Source organism: Typha angustifolia, chromosome 7 (assembly GCF_048772165.1).
Source record: "Typha angustifolia cultivar Huaian chromosome 7, ASM4877216v1, whole genome shotgun sequence".
In the NCBI taxonomy this organism is placed as follows: domain Eukaryota; kingdom Viridiplantae; phylum Streptophyta; class Magnoliopsida; order Poales; family Typhaceae; genus Typha; species Typha angustifolia.
Window position 1 is genome coordinate 10,599,654 of NC_133245.1, and position 20,639 is coordinate 10,620,292.

A 20,639-nucleotide genomic window follows, 5' to 3' on the forward strand; every position below is an offset into this window, starting at 1 on the left:
GCCTCAAGAAATCTCCTTCAATAATGCTTCTTCAACTACCCTAGAGATAGGGCATTACAATCCTTATATATGATCTTCAAGATAGAGCCAAATCCGAGTCTTATCCGTACTCACGAAAGTCCAATATTCTTATTGGTACGTTCGAACGCGGCACGGGTGCGTTCGAACGGCATGACTTAATCTTAGGTGCGTTCGAACGGGCTCGGGTGCTTTCGAACGTGACAACTTGAATCCTTCAGGTTGCGTTTGAACGCGTTTGTGAATGCGCCTTTCGGTCTGTGTGAACGCAGTGCCCGCGTTCGAACGTGTTTGTGAACGCGGCTCTCTGTCTGTGTGAACGCAGTTTTCGCGTTCGAACGCGTTTGTGAACGCGATGTGAACGCGACGGATTTTCTCCAATGATCTTGCAATTCTTCACACCAGAGATATTTTAGACTTGTGTAAAGCTCATATACATGTAAAAAATACACTTAGAATATTTTGTACATAATTGCCAATAAATAAAAACCTAACAATGCCCTTCGTGGGCCTTCATTTTTATTATTCTCTCTTTCACTACCCCTTTAAACATTGAAATATAAGTGCTAACCTTGTAATTTTGTCGCACAACTCCCTAGGACCCGTGCTTACCTTGGAGCAAGCCGGGATTAGAGTGGCATCGCTTATCACTTAAAAATTTTAGCGAATTCAAGCAAGTGGTATATCAACACTCGTTATTATCGGTTGATGTGATGTGTTATAGTTTAATATAATTATCTATGACATGATAGCCTGTTTACCATAGTGACACCTGTTTGTTTAATATGTTGCCTGATCCAATAGCAATCATTTTAATTGTTATGTGTATTCATCAGCAGGCTTATATATGAAAATCCTCATTACTATTTTATTTTGTTAGTCATGTTTTATCTTCTCATGCCACTAGCACATAAGCATAATGATCTCTACGTCTTGATAGTACCTGACACTCTCCAAGCTAGGGTTAGGGGTAGAAGATATTTATATTACTACGTAGTAAGCCCATACATAAGGTCTTAATCTTTAGATCTCAAACAATTAGGTAGTTGTTTCGTCACATGACAGGCGAGTTACTATCAATTGACAAGTCAACTCTTTAGGGTGTTTAAGTTAGAGAGAGAATGATAGGATGATGTAGACCTAGCAATACCCGATAACTTTAAGTGATAAAATCTCCAACAAGAGATTAATTATTATTCATAAAAAACTAAACACTATCTTCTCTCTCAAGACAATAAGTTTCTAGCTACCACTCCTTCAAAGGTGATCCCAGGCCCAAAAGCAAGTATAAGCCCCCACTCGTAATCCTTGTCACCCTTCTCCCTCTTCTTCCTACTCTCCTCCAAAATGTACTCCAACACATACACAATAGTGTTACTACTGGCATTCCCATAGTCCCTTAGTGCACTCCTACTAGCACTCAACTTGTCAGGCCACAGGTTTAGCCTACTTTCCACCTTAGTAAGTATCGCAGGCCCCCCAGGATGCACTGCCCAAAACATCTCATTGTACTCAAACTCACTTCCATCGCCTCCTCTTTCCTTCATCAACTTCTTGCAGAAACCCTCCACATGGTCTTCAATCACCTGCGGGAGCTCCCTCCCTAACTGGAAATTGATCCCTTCTTCCGTTAACTTCCCGTCGATCGTCTTCTCGGTATCTGGGAGGTATTCTTGCACGGCCGAGTACATCTCAAACAACGGCGTTTCTATTCCTTGTATAGGGTCTACACCAAGGATCACCGCTCCTGCCCCATCACCGAAGAGCGCGACTCCGACGAGGTCGTACGGGCGGCGAGCGCTCGGCGGCCTAAATCCGACGATTGTCGTCTCGGACGTTGCGAGCAGCACCCGGCTCCCCGGGTTGTTCTCCGCGAGGTCTTTGGCCACGCGGAGGCCGGCGACGCCCCCAGAGCAGCCCGTGAAGGAGAGCATGACGCGGCGGACGTCGGGGCGGAGGCCGAGGCCGCGGGCAAGGTGGAGGTCGCCACCGGGGAAGCGGGCTTCGCTGGAGGAGACGTAGACTAAGTGTGTGATGGAAGAGAGTGGCCTTCCCCATGCTTTGATGCAGGAGAGAGAGGCTTCTATTGCCATCTGTGTGACGGCTTTGTTGGAGATATCTAGCCTTTGCTTTACAGTAGGAAGGCCTTCGGTTGCTAATTCTGGGTAGTTCTTTAAGATCTCCTCGGACATCACTACGTATCTTGTTTTGACTGTAGTTGTCTTACCTGCAAGTAGAAACCAAATTTTACTTGATCATTAGAGAAGATTTAAGCAGCAACAGCAGTAGTAGTAAATTAATCCTACATAGTCTGGTTAGTCTCTGCTTGAGTTCTTGGTCCTCGCAGTTGGTGCTCTTGAAGTAGCCATCAACAAGGAAATCCTGCATCACCAGTTGTTGAGGGAAAGCTTTGCCAAGAGCCAAGATTGTAGCTTTTCCTGGGGTGGGCTCAAGGGAGTTGAGGTGATCTCCAATACTTCCCATGGCTAGCTAGAAGAGAAGACTTGTTGTGGCTCTAGTTCGAAGGGTATAAGAAATTTTAGAGAGAAGCAAGACATTATATACGAAACGGTAATGATTTTTAAAGATTAATTTTGCAGCAAGGGTGGAAGTTATGATCGTATGAAAGAAGGTATTTTTATATCATCATATTTTGGCCTAGTTAAGGAGCAATAAGTGCATGAAGAAATGGAAGCGGTTAAGAAGTAGGAAGATATTGGGTTGATTTTAATTCATCTCTTTCTAGAATGTAAGGAAAAAAACCTAGTCATTTCTATTCGACAAGAAGTCTTTTTTTTTTTCGAATATCATTTCTTTTTTCTATCGAAAGTTTCAAACATTATCAATAAGATCCTCTAATGAGTGCATCAAGGTGACATTCAATAAGTTAATATTCAAATTGAGGTACCTAATTTGTTCACTTTAAGAATAATATTCTTTTATACTTTGAAATATAATTCTGTATTCCAGAATAACAATTAAATATTATAATAATCATATTTAACAACACAAATATTATTCATCAGATTGTATCTTATATCACACACAATTCAGTTATTAACTTATCCTTGATATCTATCGTATCAATCTATTTTATATTAAATCAAAAAGTATTTACAATAATTTTATAAAAAAACAAAATATTTTATTAAAAATATTAGTAAATATTAAAAAATAATTACTATACTCTTATTTCTATTTAATGCTTTGTTTGAGGATATTGGAGTGATAGCAGCAATGAGGAACGTGGCATGGCATGAGTGGACAATATATTGCTGGAGCTAGATGCGATGGAGCTTGTTGATTCCATTTAGGAGAATGTGAACGCCGCTTTCGTTATACATGATATTGTGCATGAGTGCCATAGTAATTTATATTCTTTTGTAAAAATACCAAAGATAGTGGTGGAAATGCCAATATAGGATGGGCAATTGGTTTTGGTATAGTGGCCCCCCAGCTAATTAAGGATATGCCCTGTTATACATCATTTTCAGACGTTTCTTGTCCTCCAAAAATTAATTTTTCATGCATCATAATTTGTGAGAATATAATAAAATAAAATTAGACAACAAATGTTTAAGCACCAAAACATAGTAATATAAAATAGGAAGCAAGAATTGAGAAGCATAAAGCAAAGGATGTTTATAGTATATAAGGAACAATTATAGATTTTCATCTAAACTCTAACATATAACTAATAAAAAGAGCATTTCACTGGCTTTACATAATTAAGGAGGTTAATATTTTATGAAAAATAAATGAGATAATCTATGTAAAAATGAGCAATAGATTTTAGGGGCTCTAAGTGTAATTATCATTTGTATTACATTAAGGAGTCTTAAATTCTTTGTAATACCAGTCTGTCTAAAGTCAGAGAATCATATATGGTACAGCCAATGTTGCAAGTTTTCTAATTCCTAGCCTCTCTAAGTTATATATCAATATTCCAATTCATTTATTTACTCTAAACATGAACTATGTTGGTCTAAAGCATTTATTAGACCGTTACGTCAGTTATTAAAACCATCCTCTGAACTCAAAATGGAAACGGTCATCTAAATCTCAATTTGGCTCCAAACATATATACTATGTCATCAACAAGGCCCTCTTCCTCGACCTCCTCTCTTTTCCTCTTCCTTCGCTCCCTTTCCCTTCCCCCTAACCCCTTCCTTCTCCCCTCCGCCCTCAAAGCCTGCGCCACCCTCCGTTCCCTCTTCTCCGGCCGCCAGCTCCACTGCATTGCCTCCATCTCTGGCCTTTCCTCCGACCCTTTCCTCGAGTCTCCCCTCGTCAACATGTACCTCAAGTGCGGCTGCTCCCTGGACGCCCACCGTGTGTTCGATAAAATGACCCAAAAGAGGTCGTGGGTTGGAGCGCCATGATCGCTGGTTATGCCTCTAAGGGATGCGTGAAGGATGCGTTGCGACTGGGTGTGGATTAGATGCTTGTGTGGTCAGTGCAGTCATAGATACATGTGCATGGCTAACCTCCTAGGGCGTGCTGGCAAGCTGGAGGAGGCATACAATCTAATTAAACAAATGCCAACTGAGACTGATGCTTGTATTTGGGGGTCATTGCTCAATTCTTGTAGGGTCCATAACAATGTAAGGCTCGGGGAAATTGCAGCAGATAAGTTATTTCAGTTGGAGCTAGGAAATGCTGGGAATTATGTGCTACTTTCAAACACATATGCTGCTAAGGGGGTGTGGGAAGGGGTGGGTAGAGTTAGGGGCAAGATGAAGAGTATGGGCTTAAGGAAAGAACCAAGATGCAGCTGAGATTAAGAACAAGGTGCACATGATCTTGGCAGGGGACAAAATGCATCCCCAGATGACCCAAATAATTGAGAGATTGGAAAAGCTTACTGTGGAGATGAGGAAGTTTGGTTATCTTCCGAGCACAGATTTTGTCTTGCAGGATGTTGTGGAACAAGAGAAGGATCATATCTTGTGTGGGCACAGCGAGAAGTTGGCAGTGGCATTGGGATTCATAAGCACAAGTGCTGGAACTTCACTTTGGGTGATTAAGAACCTCCGGATCTATGGTGATTGTCATGTTGGTGGTAACAATCTGATTCCAAAGAGTCACAAAAAATCCGATCAAAATAAATTAAATAAACTTACAAATTATAAAATATAAAATTCTGAATAGTCAAGTCTATTGTTGGACACTATCTCCTTAAGATCAATTCGTCCTCCACCGATTGCTTCTGGAACAGTAGACGTCGGTCTCCCAGGATACAACGATTGCCTTGCACTGGAAAGGAAGCAGCTTTCTAATGCCTTGATTGAACCTAAACCGTGTTGTACTCTCTTTCAAATGCAGACTCAAACTTAAAGACTCGACTCTAGAAGGAATGAACCAAGTTTCCCTCTCTGAAATTATATAAAATTATGTAGACTGACAGCCTATTTATAGAAGTAAGCAGGCTCAACGAAAAGATGCAAAAGGTCACTGAATGGATGCACCATTTCAGGTCTGAAACTAATTAATAGTTACACTGTGAAGGGATGCATCAAACCAGATTTGAACCCGTATCAGGCAAAAAACTTAAAATTGGATTTGACCTGTGCGAACCGAACAGGGCCGGGCGGCGCGCGTGTGTGTGAGTTAAGTTGCATAGTAATCTTTACCCATAAAATAGGTACCCCTTTTGGGGCCCAAAGCCCATAAGAAGTTTGTTACTTATATACCATACTAACATTTCTTAAATATCCAATATGATACTAAACTTACTTTCCTATTATCATAATACCCACTTTAGAGTCAATTTTCATTCACTTCTCTTCATGGATTTGACTAAGTGAATATTTGACAATAAAGTACACTTTGAGCTAAGTTAATTCCACCATTAAACCATCATTAATAATGTGTGGGTCCCACTTAAAACTTAGCTCAAAATTAATAAAAAATTTATGTCAAATACGTGAAATTACTAACAATCTCCCACATGAATGAATTGGCTGAAAGTGCATATAAAATGCAGACTTGATCGAGAGTACAACGAAAAGTTACCGCATTAGGATTGGTAGCATTTGGCTTTGAACCTTCCATAGTGAAGTATTATCGGGTTTATTCGCTAACCAGTGAATATGATGTCTTGAACTGTTCAGCTTTTGTATAAACCAAGACAATAATACTCACACAGCTCTTTTCAACACAGTCGGTTCTATATGTTGTATCCATTTCGGCCCTGGACGCGCTTAGTAATTCTTTGAGTGCTCTAGAGATTTAGCCTAGTCATCTCATAGAAGCGGCCCACTTCATACTCACATAGGTGACCTCTTATTAAGAGTATCCTGCCATACTTCACTTGGATTTCCAAAGTATAAGAGTTATTAAAAGCATTGCTTACCCTAACACTTAGTATAGGTTTATGACTATGTCATCATAAGAAAGGTGTAGGAAATTTAATTCCTTAGTGATTTCAGAGAACGCTCCCATAACTCGGTTGTCCCTTTGAACCTAGATCTTGGGATCTCCAGTCAACTAGGTTGGGTTGCCGTTGTGTCGTTACTCTAGGTGGTAGGCTTCAAACCCATTCCTCTCGATGAACAATATACTTGATCTCTTGTTAAACCTTTAGTTAATAGATCCGCGATGTTATCCTTTGATTTTACATAATCAATGGATATTTATACCATTTGAGATCAATTGTCGCACTGTATTATGCCTACGACGTATATATCGTGACTTACCGTTATACATCTGACTCTGTGCCCTTCCTATAGCCGATTGACTATCGCAATGTATGCAAATTGCGGACACAGGTTTTGGCCATATAGGAATATCTTCTAAGATATTTCGAAGCCATTCTGCTTCTTCTCCAACCTTATTTAATGCTATGAATTCAGATTCTATAGCAGATCTAGCTATACATGTTTGTTTAGAAGATTTCCATGAAATAAATGTACCTTCAAGTGTAAAGATATATCCACTCATGCATTTGGTATCTTTTGTATCAGAAATCCAGTTTGCATCACTATATCCTTCAAGTACTACTGGATATCTTAAATAGTGCAATCCATAATTAGTGGTGTATCTCAAATATCTAAGTACCCAAACTATCACCTTCTAATGATCACTGCCTAGATTACTTGTACATCAAACTGCCTAGTATCCGAGAATAGTCTAACTGAGATATACATACACCTGTATTTTTTGTGAGATGAAGATTCACATCTACAGGTGTTATGGCTATATTGCTATTATCTTTATCAAATTTATCGAGTATTTTCTCAATATAATGTGATTGAGATATAACATACCCTTCAGTTGCCTTAGTGATCTTTATACCAAGAATCACATTTGCAACTCCCATATCTTTCATATCGCTTGTTAGCCAACATATTCTTAGTAGCTTTAATGACATTAATATTGCTACTAATTACTATCATGTCATCCACATATAGACATACAATGACATAATTATCTGAAGTGCATTTCACATAAACACATTTATCACATTCATTAATGTGAAAACCATTTGACATCATAACTAAGTCAAAATTTTCATGCCATTGTTTAGGTGCTTGTTTAAGCTCATAAAGAGACTTAACTAATTTGCACACTTTTCTCTCTTGTCCTGGAGCCACAAACCTTTCGGATTGTTCCATATAGATTTCTTCATTTAATTTACCATTTAAGAATGCAGTTTTCACATCCATCTAATATATTTCCAGATTATATAATGTCGTAAGAGCAATTATTAATCGGATAGACGTTATTCTTGTTACAGGTGAATATGTATCAAAGTAATCTATTCCCTCTGTCTATCTATATCCTTTGACTACAAGTCTTGCCTTGTATTTGTCAATTGAACCATCTGCTTTCATCTTTCTTTTGAATATCCATTTGTAACCCAAAGGTTTACACCCTGGTGGAAGATCCACCAATTCTCAGGTATGATTTTGCAAAATGGATTCAACTTCACTATCAATGGCTTCTTTCCATAAAGGAGCTTCAGGAGTAGACATTGCTTCCTTATAACTCTGAGGTTCTTTTTCTAACAAATATGTTAGAAAATCAAGACCAAAAGACGTAGAAGTCCTTGCCCTCTTACTTCGTTTAGGTTCATTATCATTTCCTTCTTGTATAGACTCTTGGTCCTGCTTATTTTCATAAATTCTTTTGAGAGAACTTATTTCTAATATAGATTTATATGGAAATATATTCTCAAAGAATGATGTATTCCTAGACTCAATAATTGTATTCTCATGTACCTCAGAATTATCTGATTTGTGAACCAGGAATCGATATGCACTACTGTTATGAGCATAACTAATGAATATACAATCAATAGTTTTAGATCCAATTTTTGTTCTTTTAGGAACTGGAATTGCAACCTTTGCTAGGCACCCCTACACTCTTAAGAATTTATAGCTAGGTTCTCGACCTTTCCATAACTCATAAGGTATTTAATCCAATTTCTTATGGGGTAACCGGTTGAGAATGTGATTTGCAGAAAGCAAAGCTTCCCTCCACAAATTCTGGGGTAAACCAGAACTTATTAATATGACATTCATTATCTCTTTCAGAGTTCTATTCTTACGTTCAGCAATACCATTTTGTTGTGGAGCGTAAAGAGCCGTTATTTGATGAATAATTCCATTTTCTGCACATATTTGTGCAAATGGTGACTCATATTCACAACCTCTATCACTTCTTAGCATTTTAATCTTTCTGCTAAGTTGGTTCTCAACCTCTATTTTGAAATGTATAAACATTTCTAATGCCTCATCTTTGCTTCTTAGCAAATACACATAACAGTATCTTGTACAATCGTCAATAAAAGTAATAAAATACTTTTTTCCACCTCTAGTTTGAACAAATTTCAAATCACATACATCGGTATGTATAAGTTCTAGAGGTTATGTACTTCGTTCGATAGAATGAAACGGAGTCTTAGCCAATTTGGCTTCAACACATATTTCATATTTTTTATTTAAATCAATTTGGAAATTAGGCAACATGTTAAGATTAATTAATCTACGTAATGTACCATAATTAACATATGCTAATCTACCATGCTAAATTTCATAAGACTCAAGCAAGTAAGAAGAAGATTCTCCTTTAATTATTTTTGGAGTTACAGTCATTACATTCATCTTAAAGATGTTATTTAACAAGTAGCCCCTTCCAACATACATGTCATTTTTGATAAATACAAACTTATCAGACTCAAACACCAACTTAAAACCTTTCTTACTCAATAATGATCCCAAAACCAGATTCTTTCGAATGTCGGGCATATGCATTACATCATTAAGAGTAAGTTCTTTTCCTGAAGTCAATTTTAACACAACCTTTCCTATTCCTTCCACCTTGGAAGTTGCTGAATTGCCCATGTAAAGTTTTTCATCTGTTATAGTTTGATAAGACGAAAACATCCACCTATTGGCACAAATGTGTCGAGTAGCTCCAGTGTCTACCCACTATTCTTTAGGATTACCACCAATCAGGTTTACTTCCGAGACAATAGCAGAGAGGTGCATATCATCGACATCAGAACGAAGGTGTTTCACTTCAGTTACATTGGCTTGTGGCTTCTCCTTTTCAGAGTTCTCCTTCTTTGAGTTATCTTTCTTTTTTCTCAAGCGGCAGTCCTGAGCACGATGCCCTTGTTTATCACAGACGTAACATTTGCCCTTGAACTTCTTTGCATTGCCACTTTTAGAGCCTTCGCCAGTATGCTTTCTTTTCTTGTCCTTTGTGGACTCCACAACATTTGCCTTTGACACGTATTGGCTTCCAATTTTCTTTTCAGCAGTATGATTGTCTTCTTCAATCCTCAATCTGACAATAAGTTCTTCAACTGTCATTTCCTTGCGCTTGTGTTTTAGGTAATTTTTGAAATCCCTCCAAGATGGTGGTAGTTTTTCTATAATAGCCGCCTCACCATCCCTTTAGCATGAATCTCATGAATTATTACTTGAAGATCTTGCACCTAGTTAATCACTGGTTTAGTGTCAACCATCTTGTACTCAAGAAATTTACCGACTACAAATTTCTTTGCACCTGCATCTTCTGTCTTGTACTTCTTGTGTAAAAATTTTCATAATTCCTTAGACGTTTTTACTGAACTATACACGTTATACAACGAGTTGTCCAGTCCATTAAGGATATAGTTTCGGCAAAGAAAGTCGGCATGCTTTCACGCATCCACTGCAGCAACTACTTGCTTATCAGTTTCCTCCTTTCGGAGTTCAGGCATATCTTCATGTAAGAATTTAGCCAAATTCAAGGTGGTCAGATAAAAGAGTATTTTCTGTTGCCATCTCTTAAATTCTGTACCACAGAACTTCTTAGGCTTTTCTCCATGAACTGTAGGTATTGGAGGAGCAGTGATAGGGGAAATAGTACTCTTTACTATTTCAGCCATCTAAACGAATGAAAGAAAAATAAAATCCAATCAGAAGAAAAGAACACTGATTGGAATCAGAGTAACAACCAAAGAATTGGTCTTAAGATTGTTGGCGGTAACAATCTGATTTCAAAGAGTCACAAAAAATCCGATCAAAATAAATTAAATAAACTTACAGATTACAGAATATAAAATTCTGAATAGTCGAGTCTAGTGTTGGACAATATCTCCTTAAGACCAATTCGCCCTCCACCGATTGATTTTAGAACAGTGGACGTCGGTTTCCCAGGATACAATGACTGCCTTACACTGTAAAGGAAGCAGCTTTCTAATACCTTGATTGAACCTGAACCGGGCTGTACTCTCTTTCAAATGTAGACTCAAACTTAAAGACTTGACTCTAGAAGAAATGAACCAAGTTTTCCTCTCTGAAATTATATAAAATTATGTAGACTGACAGCCTATTTATAGAAGTAAACAGGCTTGACGAAAAGATGCAAAAGGTCACCGAATGGATGCACCATTTCGGGTCTGAAACTAATTAATAGTTACACTGTGAAGGGATGCATCATTTCGGGTCGGGTTCAAACCATATTTGAACCTGTATTAGGCAAAAAAAAAATTAAAATTGGACTTGACCCGTGCGTGCGAACCGAACCGGGCAGCGTGCGTGTGTGTGAGTTAAGTTGTATAGTAACCTTTACCCACAAATTAGGTACCCCTTTTGGGGCCCAAAGCCCATAAGAAGTTTGTTATTTATATACCATACTAACATTTCTCAAATATCCAATATGTACTGAACTTACTTTTTCATTACCATGATACCCACTTTAGAGCTAATTTTCATTCACTTCTCTTCATGGATTTGACTAAGTAAATATATGATAATAAAGTACACTTTGAGCTAAATTAATTCTACCATTAAACCATCATTAATAATATGTGGGCTCCACTTAAAACTTAGCTCAAAATTAATAAAAAATTTATGTCAAATATATAAAATTACCAACTCGTCATGTTGCTATCAAGTTCATATCAAGGTTCGAAGAAAGGGAGATTTGTGAGAGATACTAATCAATTTCATCATTTCAAAGATGGAGTGTGCTCCTGTGGGGATTATTGGTAAGAAGTTAAATAATGCTCAAATATGGCAAGATGTTGGAGCCACTACAGTGTATGCATGAATCAACAGCTTGACACCCGAATATCATAGTGTAACTATAATACAGGGTAAATTATTACGATGAGAAAAGGAAAAAGGTCTCCACATTCTAAATTGAGCAAAATTTGAACAAAAAACAGCTTCAAGGCTCATGTTTTCCCTCTAATCTGAAGGCTTCTCAAACTAGGACGACACCTATTTCAAGGAGTCAATATTTGTAGTCAAATTGTGCGGCTACTCTTTTTCTTATATCTAAATTATTGATCCAATTAACGAGTTACTAAGAAGACAAGGAAATGAAGTTGTATTTTGGCTGGAGCTCATGCAATCAACCAGTACCTGTTTAAGAGTGTCTATCATGGTGCTGCTATTCAATTCTATTACTGCCTTTCAAACTCAGTCAGATAATATAAGATATAATGTCAGTTCCATGTCGAGGATGGAAGTAAGTCTTCTGGGAGTTGCTTGTGCTAGGCCACATGACTGAGCAAGAAATTGGAGCTCCATATCTGGCTACTGGTATATTCATGAAATCTACAGTACGAGAGCCTTGTTTCGAAATGCTGAGGAGGAACTATCAGAAGACACTCAGGGCTAATCATGACTAGAGAATAGGGACGCAAAGCAGGTAGTTAAGAACAACATGAGGCTGCACTAGTACCGTGGAGACAATTTGCAAGGTATCATATATGGAAGCCTAATTTTGTAAGGGATAACATTTTGTCCTCACTCAGTGTCTTCAGTTTCTACCAAGCAATACTGCAACCTTGAGCATAATCCTTGTTTGTTTACATAATGCTTTAGATCACCAATGGCTAAAGAGTGATCACCAATGGTATTCATGGCTATCAAGATAGAAAGGACATGATGGAGATAATAGATGAAGAGGATCTAGAATGCTACATCAGCGATAGGATGTAAATACACCCTAGACTTTGGAAACCTATCAAATTGAAATATTCTGCTGTTCACCTAAGACATTAAGCCATCTAGTAAAACAGAAAAGTAGCGACAGAACTGTTATGGCTAGAAGCTCAAATTCTCTCACAGTTAGCAGTTGCTGCTGCTGCAGTCCATTATCCTCTTTCCTTGGAAAGTTGTCTGTAAAGATTAAATCAGCAATACAAGTTCCTAGTACAATATTAGTTATAGTGGTTTCTTCCATGAAGATATTCTTCAGCTCAGAATTAGTCAAGGATAGTTGTCAGCTAATATTGTGGTTTCTTTCATGAAGAAATTCTTCAGCTCCGATTTAGTTAAGCATGGTTGCTAGAAAGGGGAACAGAAAACTTTAGTTAAGATGGCTTTACCCAACTCAAGAATAATGCCAACGATGTAATGCCACCCTAATATTCTTATTGTTCTGTGTAGATGTCTTCTGTCTTCCACTGTAGGTCTGGAAATTTTTTCTGTAAGTTTCAATTTACTTCTCACTAACCAGACAAGTATGCTATGAAGCAAGACCTTGAAATTTTACTACAGATCAAATATGGAATTCCAATCATGTTTATAAGCTTGAAAGAATTGTAGCTACCAGATAAAAATACTCGCGTTGCATCAATTCAGCACTGCACTGAAGAAAGAAACGTAGATTTCAGTAATAGACATCACCAGAATATGATAATATTCATAACTTATCAGTTGGAGTTGTAGGACTATGTTCATTGTCATACTCCTCATCTATATCGCTGTCTATCTTTCCCAGTGGAGATGAGAAGTCCAAGCACATTCCAGTAATGACTTGCTCATATGATGCTGATAGATCTTGAGAAGTCAGTTGATGATACTCGACCAGTTGGTGAAGGCTTTGATTTTCTCGTGTTAGGTTTGCATTTTCCTGTGCTAATCTAGATTTTTCATTCAGAAGAGCCTCCAATTGAAGCCTCACCTACAGAATAACATGCACAAAAAGCAAAATTGAATCACAGTGGCAGACAACGGAAAGTACTGAATAGTTTAGCAATTCGCCAGCTTAAGCCATTGGGTTCAATCTTCCCTAGCTAGGAAGTTTAGTGAAGCAATATACTATAGGAACTTACAGACGTGCCATAAGATTTCTTCTAAAGAAAAGCTTTGATTATAGGAATGGCTTACCAGGTCGTCTTCTTCTGAAACTCCCTTGTCAAACCCTTCTCGAAGTCGGCTGTTTTCTTCTTCAAGCATAGTACATCTTTCTTGCACAAAATGTAACTCTGATCTGATTGACTTCAGCTCCCTAGCTAGTGAAGATGCTTTAGCTGCCATGGATACTGCAAGCTGCAAAAGAGAGAAAAAAAAGAAGAAGAGAAATTGAAGTTGATAATAAAAGGAGGAACAGGTTGGCAAACAGATGAAATATACGTGAAAAATAGTTGAATATCTAACATTCTTAGCCTTCTTCAGCTTAGCACTCCTCATAACATCTGAAGCAATCTGTTTGTCTTCCTTATCTTGGCATCCATCGGAAGCTGCCAAATCTTTATCTTCTACAGACCTATCGGATTCGGTCCCCTCGTTCTTATTATAGCTAATCGCATCATGTTTCTCCAGTATCTCGGTGGAATTACAGTGCCTCTTTGCTTTCGGCTCCTCGTCTTCTGATCCTTGTCTTTCGCTTTGCAGTTCATTTGTTACTGATGGTTTAGCTAGAGCATTCGCTCCCTGTTATTTGAAAAAAATTAGATTGCAAAGATAAGGAAATGCAATCTGTCAGAGAAATCACAGGATAAATACAGTGATCATACTCGAAATGGAGATTCGATTAAGCAATTCTTTTTATTTTTTGAAAGATTTAAGTAGAAGAATCCAAGCTGCCAACTACTTGGTTGCGGATATGGATTAGTCATATCAGCTGCAAGGATCTTGAAAGAAAATATCTCGTTCTTGAGATATGAGAAATTAAATCGAACATGACTGTGGATTAAAACTTCATGTACCGCCTTGAGATGGGAGCTCAATACTAGATCTTGAGCGAAGTATTATTTCAACTATGTTTCTATTTCATAACAAAGAAAACAGAGCTCGATTCACCTTTGCTTTTTTGTTGCTAGAGTAACTATGAAATTATCATTTAATCATCAATTTTAAGAACTATATAAAGGAGTAACTATATCCTCGTAGAATAATCTAATGCAGTCTCTATTCAAGAATTAAAGAATTCGCAGATAAAAAACAGCTAACAGTTTCTTATCATTCTAGGGAAAAGAACTCAGCTTGCAGCCATGAGTAGTACATTACAAGCTCTAAAATCTGTTCTTTTTCACAACAGAATGAGATCCAGATGACATATTATTGACTCAAGGCTTTACCTCCTGAGCTGCAGTTAAAGTTTCTGAGAGCTGAGACAGCGAGGAAGAAACAGAATCCAATCCCCTGAGTAGAAGCAGGGAGTCTTCCCTCAACCTCTTCCCACGCTCCGATTCTAACCCACACTGAAGAGAAAAAAGCACCAAAAGTACCCAAAAGTGTGAAAATTTCGAATTCGCTAGAAGAGGTTGAAGATTTGAGAACATGAAAAGTACCTTAGATGGCTTCCGCTCCTCGAGAATGGCTTCGACCCGGTTCCGGAGCTTGCTCCAGAATCTCTGATCTGAAGAAGGGCTGATGATAGGAGATGAATCCATCGATGGATGAGAGAGAGATGCAACGGCTAGCGAAGGGGAGCGTGAAGGGAGGAGAGAAGTTTAAATAGGAAATTTACTGTTCTCTAACGGTCGGATCCATGGGTAAGTCTCATATATTTTTCGTTGACCGAGATAGGCTGGCCCACTCTGTGGGTGTGCTGTTGTTGGTGACAGGGGGCAGTGCATTTCAAATGTTTTGCAATTTTTGCTCATTATGAGAAAAAAATTAAGTGAATGAAGCTTATTTGATACTACAGTAATCCAACCCCTTTTCTCTATAATTTTTATATTAGAATTTTTATATGATTAACACTAAAAGCTTTTAAAATGTCATAGTTGCAAAATAATAATAATAATAAAAAATATCCATAATTGTCATTACATTTTTTTAAATATCAGAATTTCCACTAAATTGACTCTTTCAGAATTGTAATTATGGTTAATTTATAGTGTAATATTCCTAATAGATTATTATTAAGTTGATAAACATATCGAATGACAAAAACACCCCTATTTTTTTTTTTTTAAGTTTTGTAAATATTTATCAATAATTTGTATCTCACATAAAATAAGAAATATTTCATTATACTATAATATTATTGGCTATAATATTAGATAGTTTTCAATAATCTTTAATGATTTATGCAAGTGAAAACTAGTCTTTTTAAAATTAAATTGTGTTATAAATATATTAATTAGATTTAATTAACATAATGATATTTTTGAAATTTTTTATGATTTCAGTGACAATTATGATATTTTGAAGAACTTAATGGCAATAATAATATTTTGAAAGTTTTCAGTGCAATTATGTAACAATCCCTTTACATTATACCGGGAATTAACTTAACTAACAAGTTTCTATCAAAACAGTATGTAAGCATGAATATCCCATTAAATTACTAAATTTTCTTTTTAAAATACTAAAAATACACTAATCTTCTATTGTATCTTTATAGTTTTATTCCTGCACTTAAATAAGACATAGTCCTGAATTAATGGCGATTCGTCAAAATAATAATGAGTTAATGAACTTCCATATCCAAAACATTTAGAAGAATAAAGGAAAAACTATAAGATTGTTTTCAAATAAAAAGAAAGAAAAAGATTATATTTTACTCTTTAGTGGTTAGGCATAAATTCATTTCACTCTCTATAGTTTGTGTCAATTAACCCTTTGATGGTCTAGACAAAATGCAATCGTTATGTTTTTCAATGTAAATACTAAATGGCAAATCAAATTTTAAAATACTCATTTGAAACCTAGTTGTAAAGAGTTAAATAACTTTTCCAATAAATATAGAAAATTAAGATCATATTTAAGATAACAAAGATACGACAAATATATTGAACAAATTATATTTTTGCCATCTCTGATCGATATAATTTTAGATGTTGATATGGTTTGGACTTGACTAGACCGCCTCGCGTCGGACCAAATTGAATTCGATCCCAAATCATCTTCCTTTAGCATTTTCTATTTTTCTTATTGTATTTACAATTTAGTCATTAATTTTTATTTAATTGCTTATTGTCATTTGATTGAGTTAATTGGGTTAGTTGATTGGGTTAGCCAACCCAGCTATGTCTGGTAGCCACCTATAAAACATTGTTGTGCTAGTCCTCTAGCCCCTATCATCCAATCATTCCCCCTGGTTCCTTAGGGCCAACCAACCTTCTCCCTCCTCTTCCTTTCACCGATTATTGTCATATTACCATTACATCTCCATTTTCATCCATAAACCATCTCCATTACTAGCTAACCATAACTACCACCACCATCCATAGTAGACTGCACAACCATTTTCTACCTAAACCTCAATTTGGCCTAGCCGAGCTAGTTATCAGAATGTGATAATATCAGTTTTGGTATCAGAGCCAGGCTGTTCTCGGCAGACTTCCATTTTCATGATGATTACCGAGCCATGTTGACACAACGTGAAATAGAGGATCCTAACTCGACAACGGTAGAGATTTTCGAAGCTACAACACTGAGAACAAACATGGAAGAGAACCCCAACACCGAGCCCCTTTCAATCCATGTTCAACTAGGCAACCTTGTCGAGCAGATCACCATGACTAACCAAATGATCATGGACATGTTGTGGGAGACCAGAGCATCAAGGGAGGTCGGAGAATGAGCTACAGAGCTATCAGCGCAAATCTTATGCGGAGGCTTGACACCTACTGCAGCCACTCCAACGCAACATTTACACCACCACTAGCTCCACTTCCCTAACCTCGAGAACTGATCATCACTATGGATCGGCTGTGATCGAGTCGCAGTGAAGAGGTCACCATAATGGGGAGCCTCTTGTCGGCTTTGACCCGTGGCACGACATGGATGATCCTCCGTTGTTGGTAGAAGTTGAACATCATTAGGGAGACTATCGACCAATCATGGTGCACCCTCCTCTTCTCTAACCCAGCAATGGACATGACCTAGATCATGACAACAAAGTTGGAGTGAAGATCATCGGCTTGGACTCCCCACGATTCAAGGGTGGCAATCCTATCAATTGGATCTACCAAGTGGAGAAACTCTACCTCTACCAAGGAACATCAAAAGAGCAAAAAGTGTTGCTAACTAGCATCCACTTGGAGGGACCGACATTGCATTGGTTTTGGTCAACCAATGCCCAAGGTGAGTTCAAACAATGGGAGGACTTCTACACTGAGCTCATGAGACGTTGTAGTACATCAACCTATGAAGACTTCAACGCCTTCCTCTTGAAGACCATCCAAAAGACCACGGTTGGGGCATTCCGTGAGGAGTGTTGTATTGTGTCTGAGTGCATCAAGTTGAAGATCCAGGGTCAAGTCTTCACCATCAACTTATATCCGCTAGCCTTGAATGGCACCGACATCATTTTGTGGATTCAATGGTTCAAGAGCATTGGGCTTATGACTTTCAATTTCACAAGCCTCTTGTTGTCCTTCAAAAGATATGGCATGAGAGTTTAGTTGGTGGGTGACCAACCATAGTCACAAGTCGATGTTGTGTTGCAACCTTTAATCAGACTACCACTTCGTAGAGACCAAGCCTTCTTGAGACAAATATTCAGTGACCCATTTGAAGAATCATGGGGGTTGCCACCCACCTATGGGCATGATAACCTAAGTAAGAGGACCTACTCATCACCAGTGGAGACTGACTTCATTGGCATGCTAACGACTGCTAGGAGGGTGATACGAACTAGGTCATATCGAATCACATCAATGAGATATTAGACTCAATAAGTTGAGTCTAGTTATCTTATTTGCTTATTTGGTTTAGTTAGAAGGTTATGATTTTATTTAATTAGCTAAATCCAACTCCGTGTAGTTTTAGAAAAATATTCGCAGAATATTCTATAGACGTCCAAATAATATCAAACTAGCTGGATAAGATCGCCAACCTCTATATCTACAACTTTGGTATTCACTACTTCTCTAGATTCAGAATCTATCTATAGTAAACCGAAGGATTAATCCGAGAAAGATAAAGAAGGCTGATTTAGTTAGTTAGCTAGCTAGCTTTATCTTATTATTTGAATTTCAAATAAATCAGATAATCCGCATGTGGATCCAATCCGCTATGGATTTTTACTCCTATAAATAGGAGTGGACATGTATTGATACTTTTTATTGAATTGAATTGAATGGAATGAATCTAAGTTTAGCCGATTATTATTTTCATCCTTATCTTTTTACTTTAGCCGTTAGATTGTTTTTATCTTCATAGGAGTAGATCTTAACTGTAGATCTCTTTCAAGCATCCAAATCCTAGCCACCTCCAACCTCCAGTAGCCACTCTACAATACGGCCGTCCACCACCACCCTTGGCCGTCCGCCACCCTTCGATGACTGCCACAATGTTAGAAATTACTATTTGCCCTCTCTGACCTATCTCTACTATTTTATTTTTATCTTTTCATCCTAACCTCCGATTTAAGTGAAACTAGATCCATTAGGACTCTAACTCATGAGGCTACCTCCACCCAAATTTTTACAATCATCTTACGAACGGATCATTCCAGATCTGGTCCATAATAGAGGGGCGAACTGGTAGAATAGTTTGAAGATATGAAGACAACAACGACAACAACAACCACCTTGCATTGTAGGGTGGGATTATCTAGGCCATCGATGGAAAAGGTCAAGGTGGTACAACCACTTGGTGTTGTAATCAAGGTTAGTTTAGGCACGGTCCAGTGGGAGCACATGAGGGGCTCACACTAAGTTGATTCGATCGACTTGGATATATTATTATCTGAGTCCACTTGATTATTCGAATTGAAAAGGAAATTTCATTAATGAACCGAAGGTGCTTGGACTTTGAAATTGGGAAGGCAAAACCAGACTTCATTAGACCCATACAAAGGGTTCAGGTCTGCACCCCTAATTCTGAGCCCAAAAGGACCTAATCCAATGAACCATCGGAGGAACGTTGGCTTTGATACCAATATTATTAATCATATTTAGACTGATCTGAATGTAAGAAAATTGTTATATTTTATGTGGTAGTAGCTCGTGAGTTAGAGTTCCAATGGTTCTGATTTCATAAGAATCCAACGTCGGAAAAAAAAGTTATAAATAAAATAGTGGAGGAAGATCGAAATAGGGCAGAATAGTAAATATCTGATATTGCGACGGTTGTCGGAGGGTGGCAGACGGCCAAGGGTGGTGGTGGTATAAGGTAGGGTGGCTGCTTGTGGAAGATGGCTAGGGTTTAGAAGATCGAAATATTTTTACGGCTATGATATACTCCTAGAAAGATAAAGACAATATAACGACTATAGTAACAGATAAAGCCGAAAAGATTAATGATAATTATCAATACATGTCCACTTCTATTTATAGGAGTAAAAGTTCTAATAGATCGAATCCATATGTAGATTATCCGATTTATTTGAAATTCAAAACAATAAAATAAAGCTAACTAACTAACTCAAATTAATTCAACTCGACTGACTCAACCGACTTGACTAACTTAACCTATGTGGTATCAAAGCCAATCCAAGCAAACAAGAATCCAAGCAACTCCATGACGATTGTTACACCAGGTATAAGGCAAACTAGAGAAGCCCACGTTAATTAAATCCAATGTTTTTATAAGCGAAGGAACAAGATCTACCTCCAAGTTTATCATCGGGACTTAAAGTGCAATTAAAATCACCCATGAGCAACCATGAAAGATTAAAATCCAAATGACTTAACTCATGCCAAAGCCAATTGCGGGGCATCATATTGGCATAGACAACAAAAATTAAAAAAAGATTTGGTACCTATCTTTGAGACTATGACGTGTAGTGCTTGAGCCGAAGAATGGACGAGGGTAATTCATATCCTGTTGGTGCGCCAACAGAGCATGATCCCGCCGGTAGCACAGTCCTAGGAATTAATAAACCCAACCATTCCGGTTCAAGTCTTAGAAAACGAATAGAACTTTGAGAGTCAGAGTGAGTCTTAACAAGAGCATATAAGTCAGGGGAGTGACTATTCAAGAACTTGA

At 37.7% G+C, this 20,639-nt stretch overlaps 3 protein-coding genes across 4 annotated transcripts; 1 reads left to right on the plus strand and 2 right to left on the minus strand.

The window, feature by feature from the left end:
* Positions 1–1,244: 1,244 nt before the first annotated feature.
* Positions 1,245–2,225, minus strand: LOC140762552 (type III polyketide synthase B). Its single transcript, XM_073100427.1, has one exon. It carries the CDS (start codon positions 2,208–2,210, stop codon positions 1,245–1,247), a length of 966 nt encoding a protein of 321 aa, XP_072956528.1. The 5' UTR covers positions 2,211–2,225.
* A 1,881-nt stretch (positions 2,226–4,106) lies between these two features.
* LOC140762553 (pentatricopeptide repeat-containing protein At1g20230-like) lies at positions 4,107–5,297 on the plus strand. The gene is made up of 4 exons (XM_073100428.1): positions 4,107–4,378; positions 4,610–4,761; positions 4,829–5,073; positions 5,202–5,297. Exons 1-4 carry the CDS (start codon positions 4,107–4,109, stop codon positions 5,295–5,297), a joined length of 765 nt encoding a protein of 254 aa, XP_072956529.1.
* Positions 5,298–12,410: 7,113 nt separating this feature from the next.
* On the minus strand, positions 12,411–15,174 carry LOC140762218 (uncharacterized). 2 transcript variants are annotated; one of them, XM_073099866.1, is made up of 6 exons: positions 15,044–15,174; positions 14,831–14,953; positions 13,908–14,183; positions 13,638–13,799; positions 13,217–13,431; positions 12,411–13,116 (listed from the first exon to the last, which is right to left on the minus strand). In XM_073099866.1, the coding sequence occupies exons 1-6, from the start codon at positions 15,143–15,145 to the stop codon at positions 13,101–13,103; spliced, it is 894 nt and encodes a 297-aa protein (XP_072955967.1). In that variant the 5' UTR covers positions 15,146–15,174; the 3' UTR covers positions 12,411–13,100. The 2 variants fall into 2 exon arrangements, with proteins under 2 accessions (XP_072955967.1, XP_072955966.1); XM_073099865.1 differs by having other exon boundaries at positions 12,414–13,431.
* Between the last annotated feature and the right edge of the window lie 5,465 nt (positions 15,175–20,639).

Bases quoted from the DNA above. Each gene is read 5' to 3' on its own strand.
- LOC140762553 (XM_073100428.1), top strand. From the start codon at position 4,107: ATGTCATCAACAAGGCCCTCTTCCTCGACCTCCTCTCTTTTCCTCTTC. The intron at 4,762-4,828 runs GTATGGGCTTAA...TGATCTTGGCAG, and splicing joins AGTTAGGGGCAAGATGAAGA to GGGACAAAATGCATCCCCAG. The intron at 5,074-5,201 runs GTTGGTGGTAAC...TATCTCCTTAAG, and splicing joins GGATCTATGGTGATTGTCAT to ATCAATTCGTCCTCCACCGA.
- LOC140762552 (XM_073100427.1), bottom strand. From the start codon at position 2,210: ATGTCCGAGGAGATCTTAAAGAACTACCCAGAATTAGCAACCGAAGGC.
- LOC140762218 (XM_073099865.1), bottom strand. From the start codon at position 15,145: ATGGATTCATCTCCTATCATCAGCCCTTCTTCAGATCAGAGATTCTGG. The intron at 14,184-14,830 runs GTAAAGCCTTGA...TTCAAATAACAG, and splicing joins CTTTAACTGCAGCTCAGGAG to GGAGCGAATGCTCTAGCTAA. The intron at 13,800-13,907 runs GTTAGATATTCA...TCTCTTTTGCAG, and splicing joins AGCTGAAGAAGGCTAAGAAT to CTTGCAGTATCCATGGCAGC.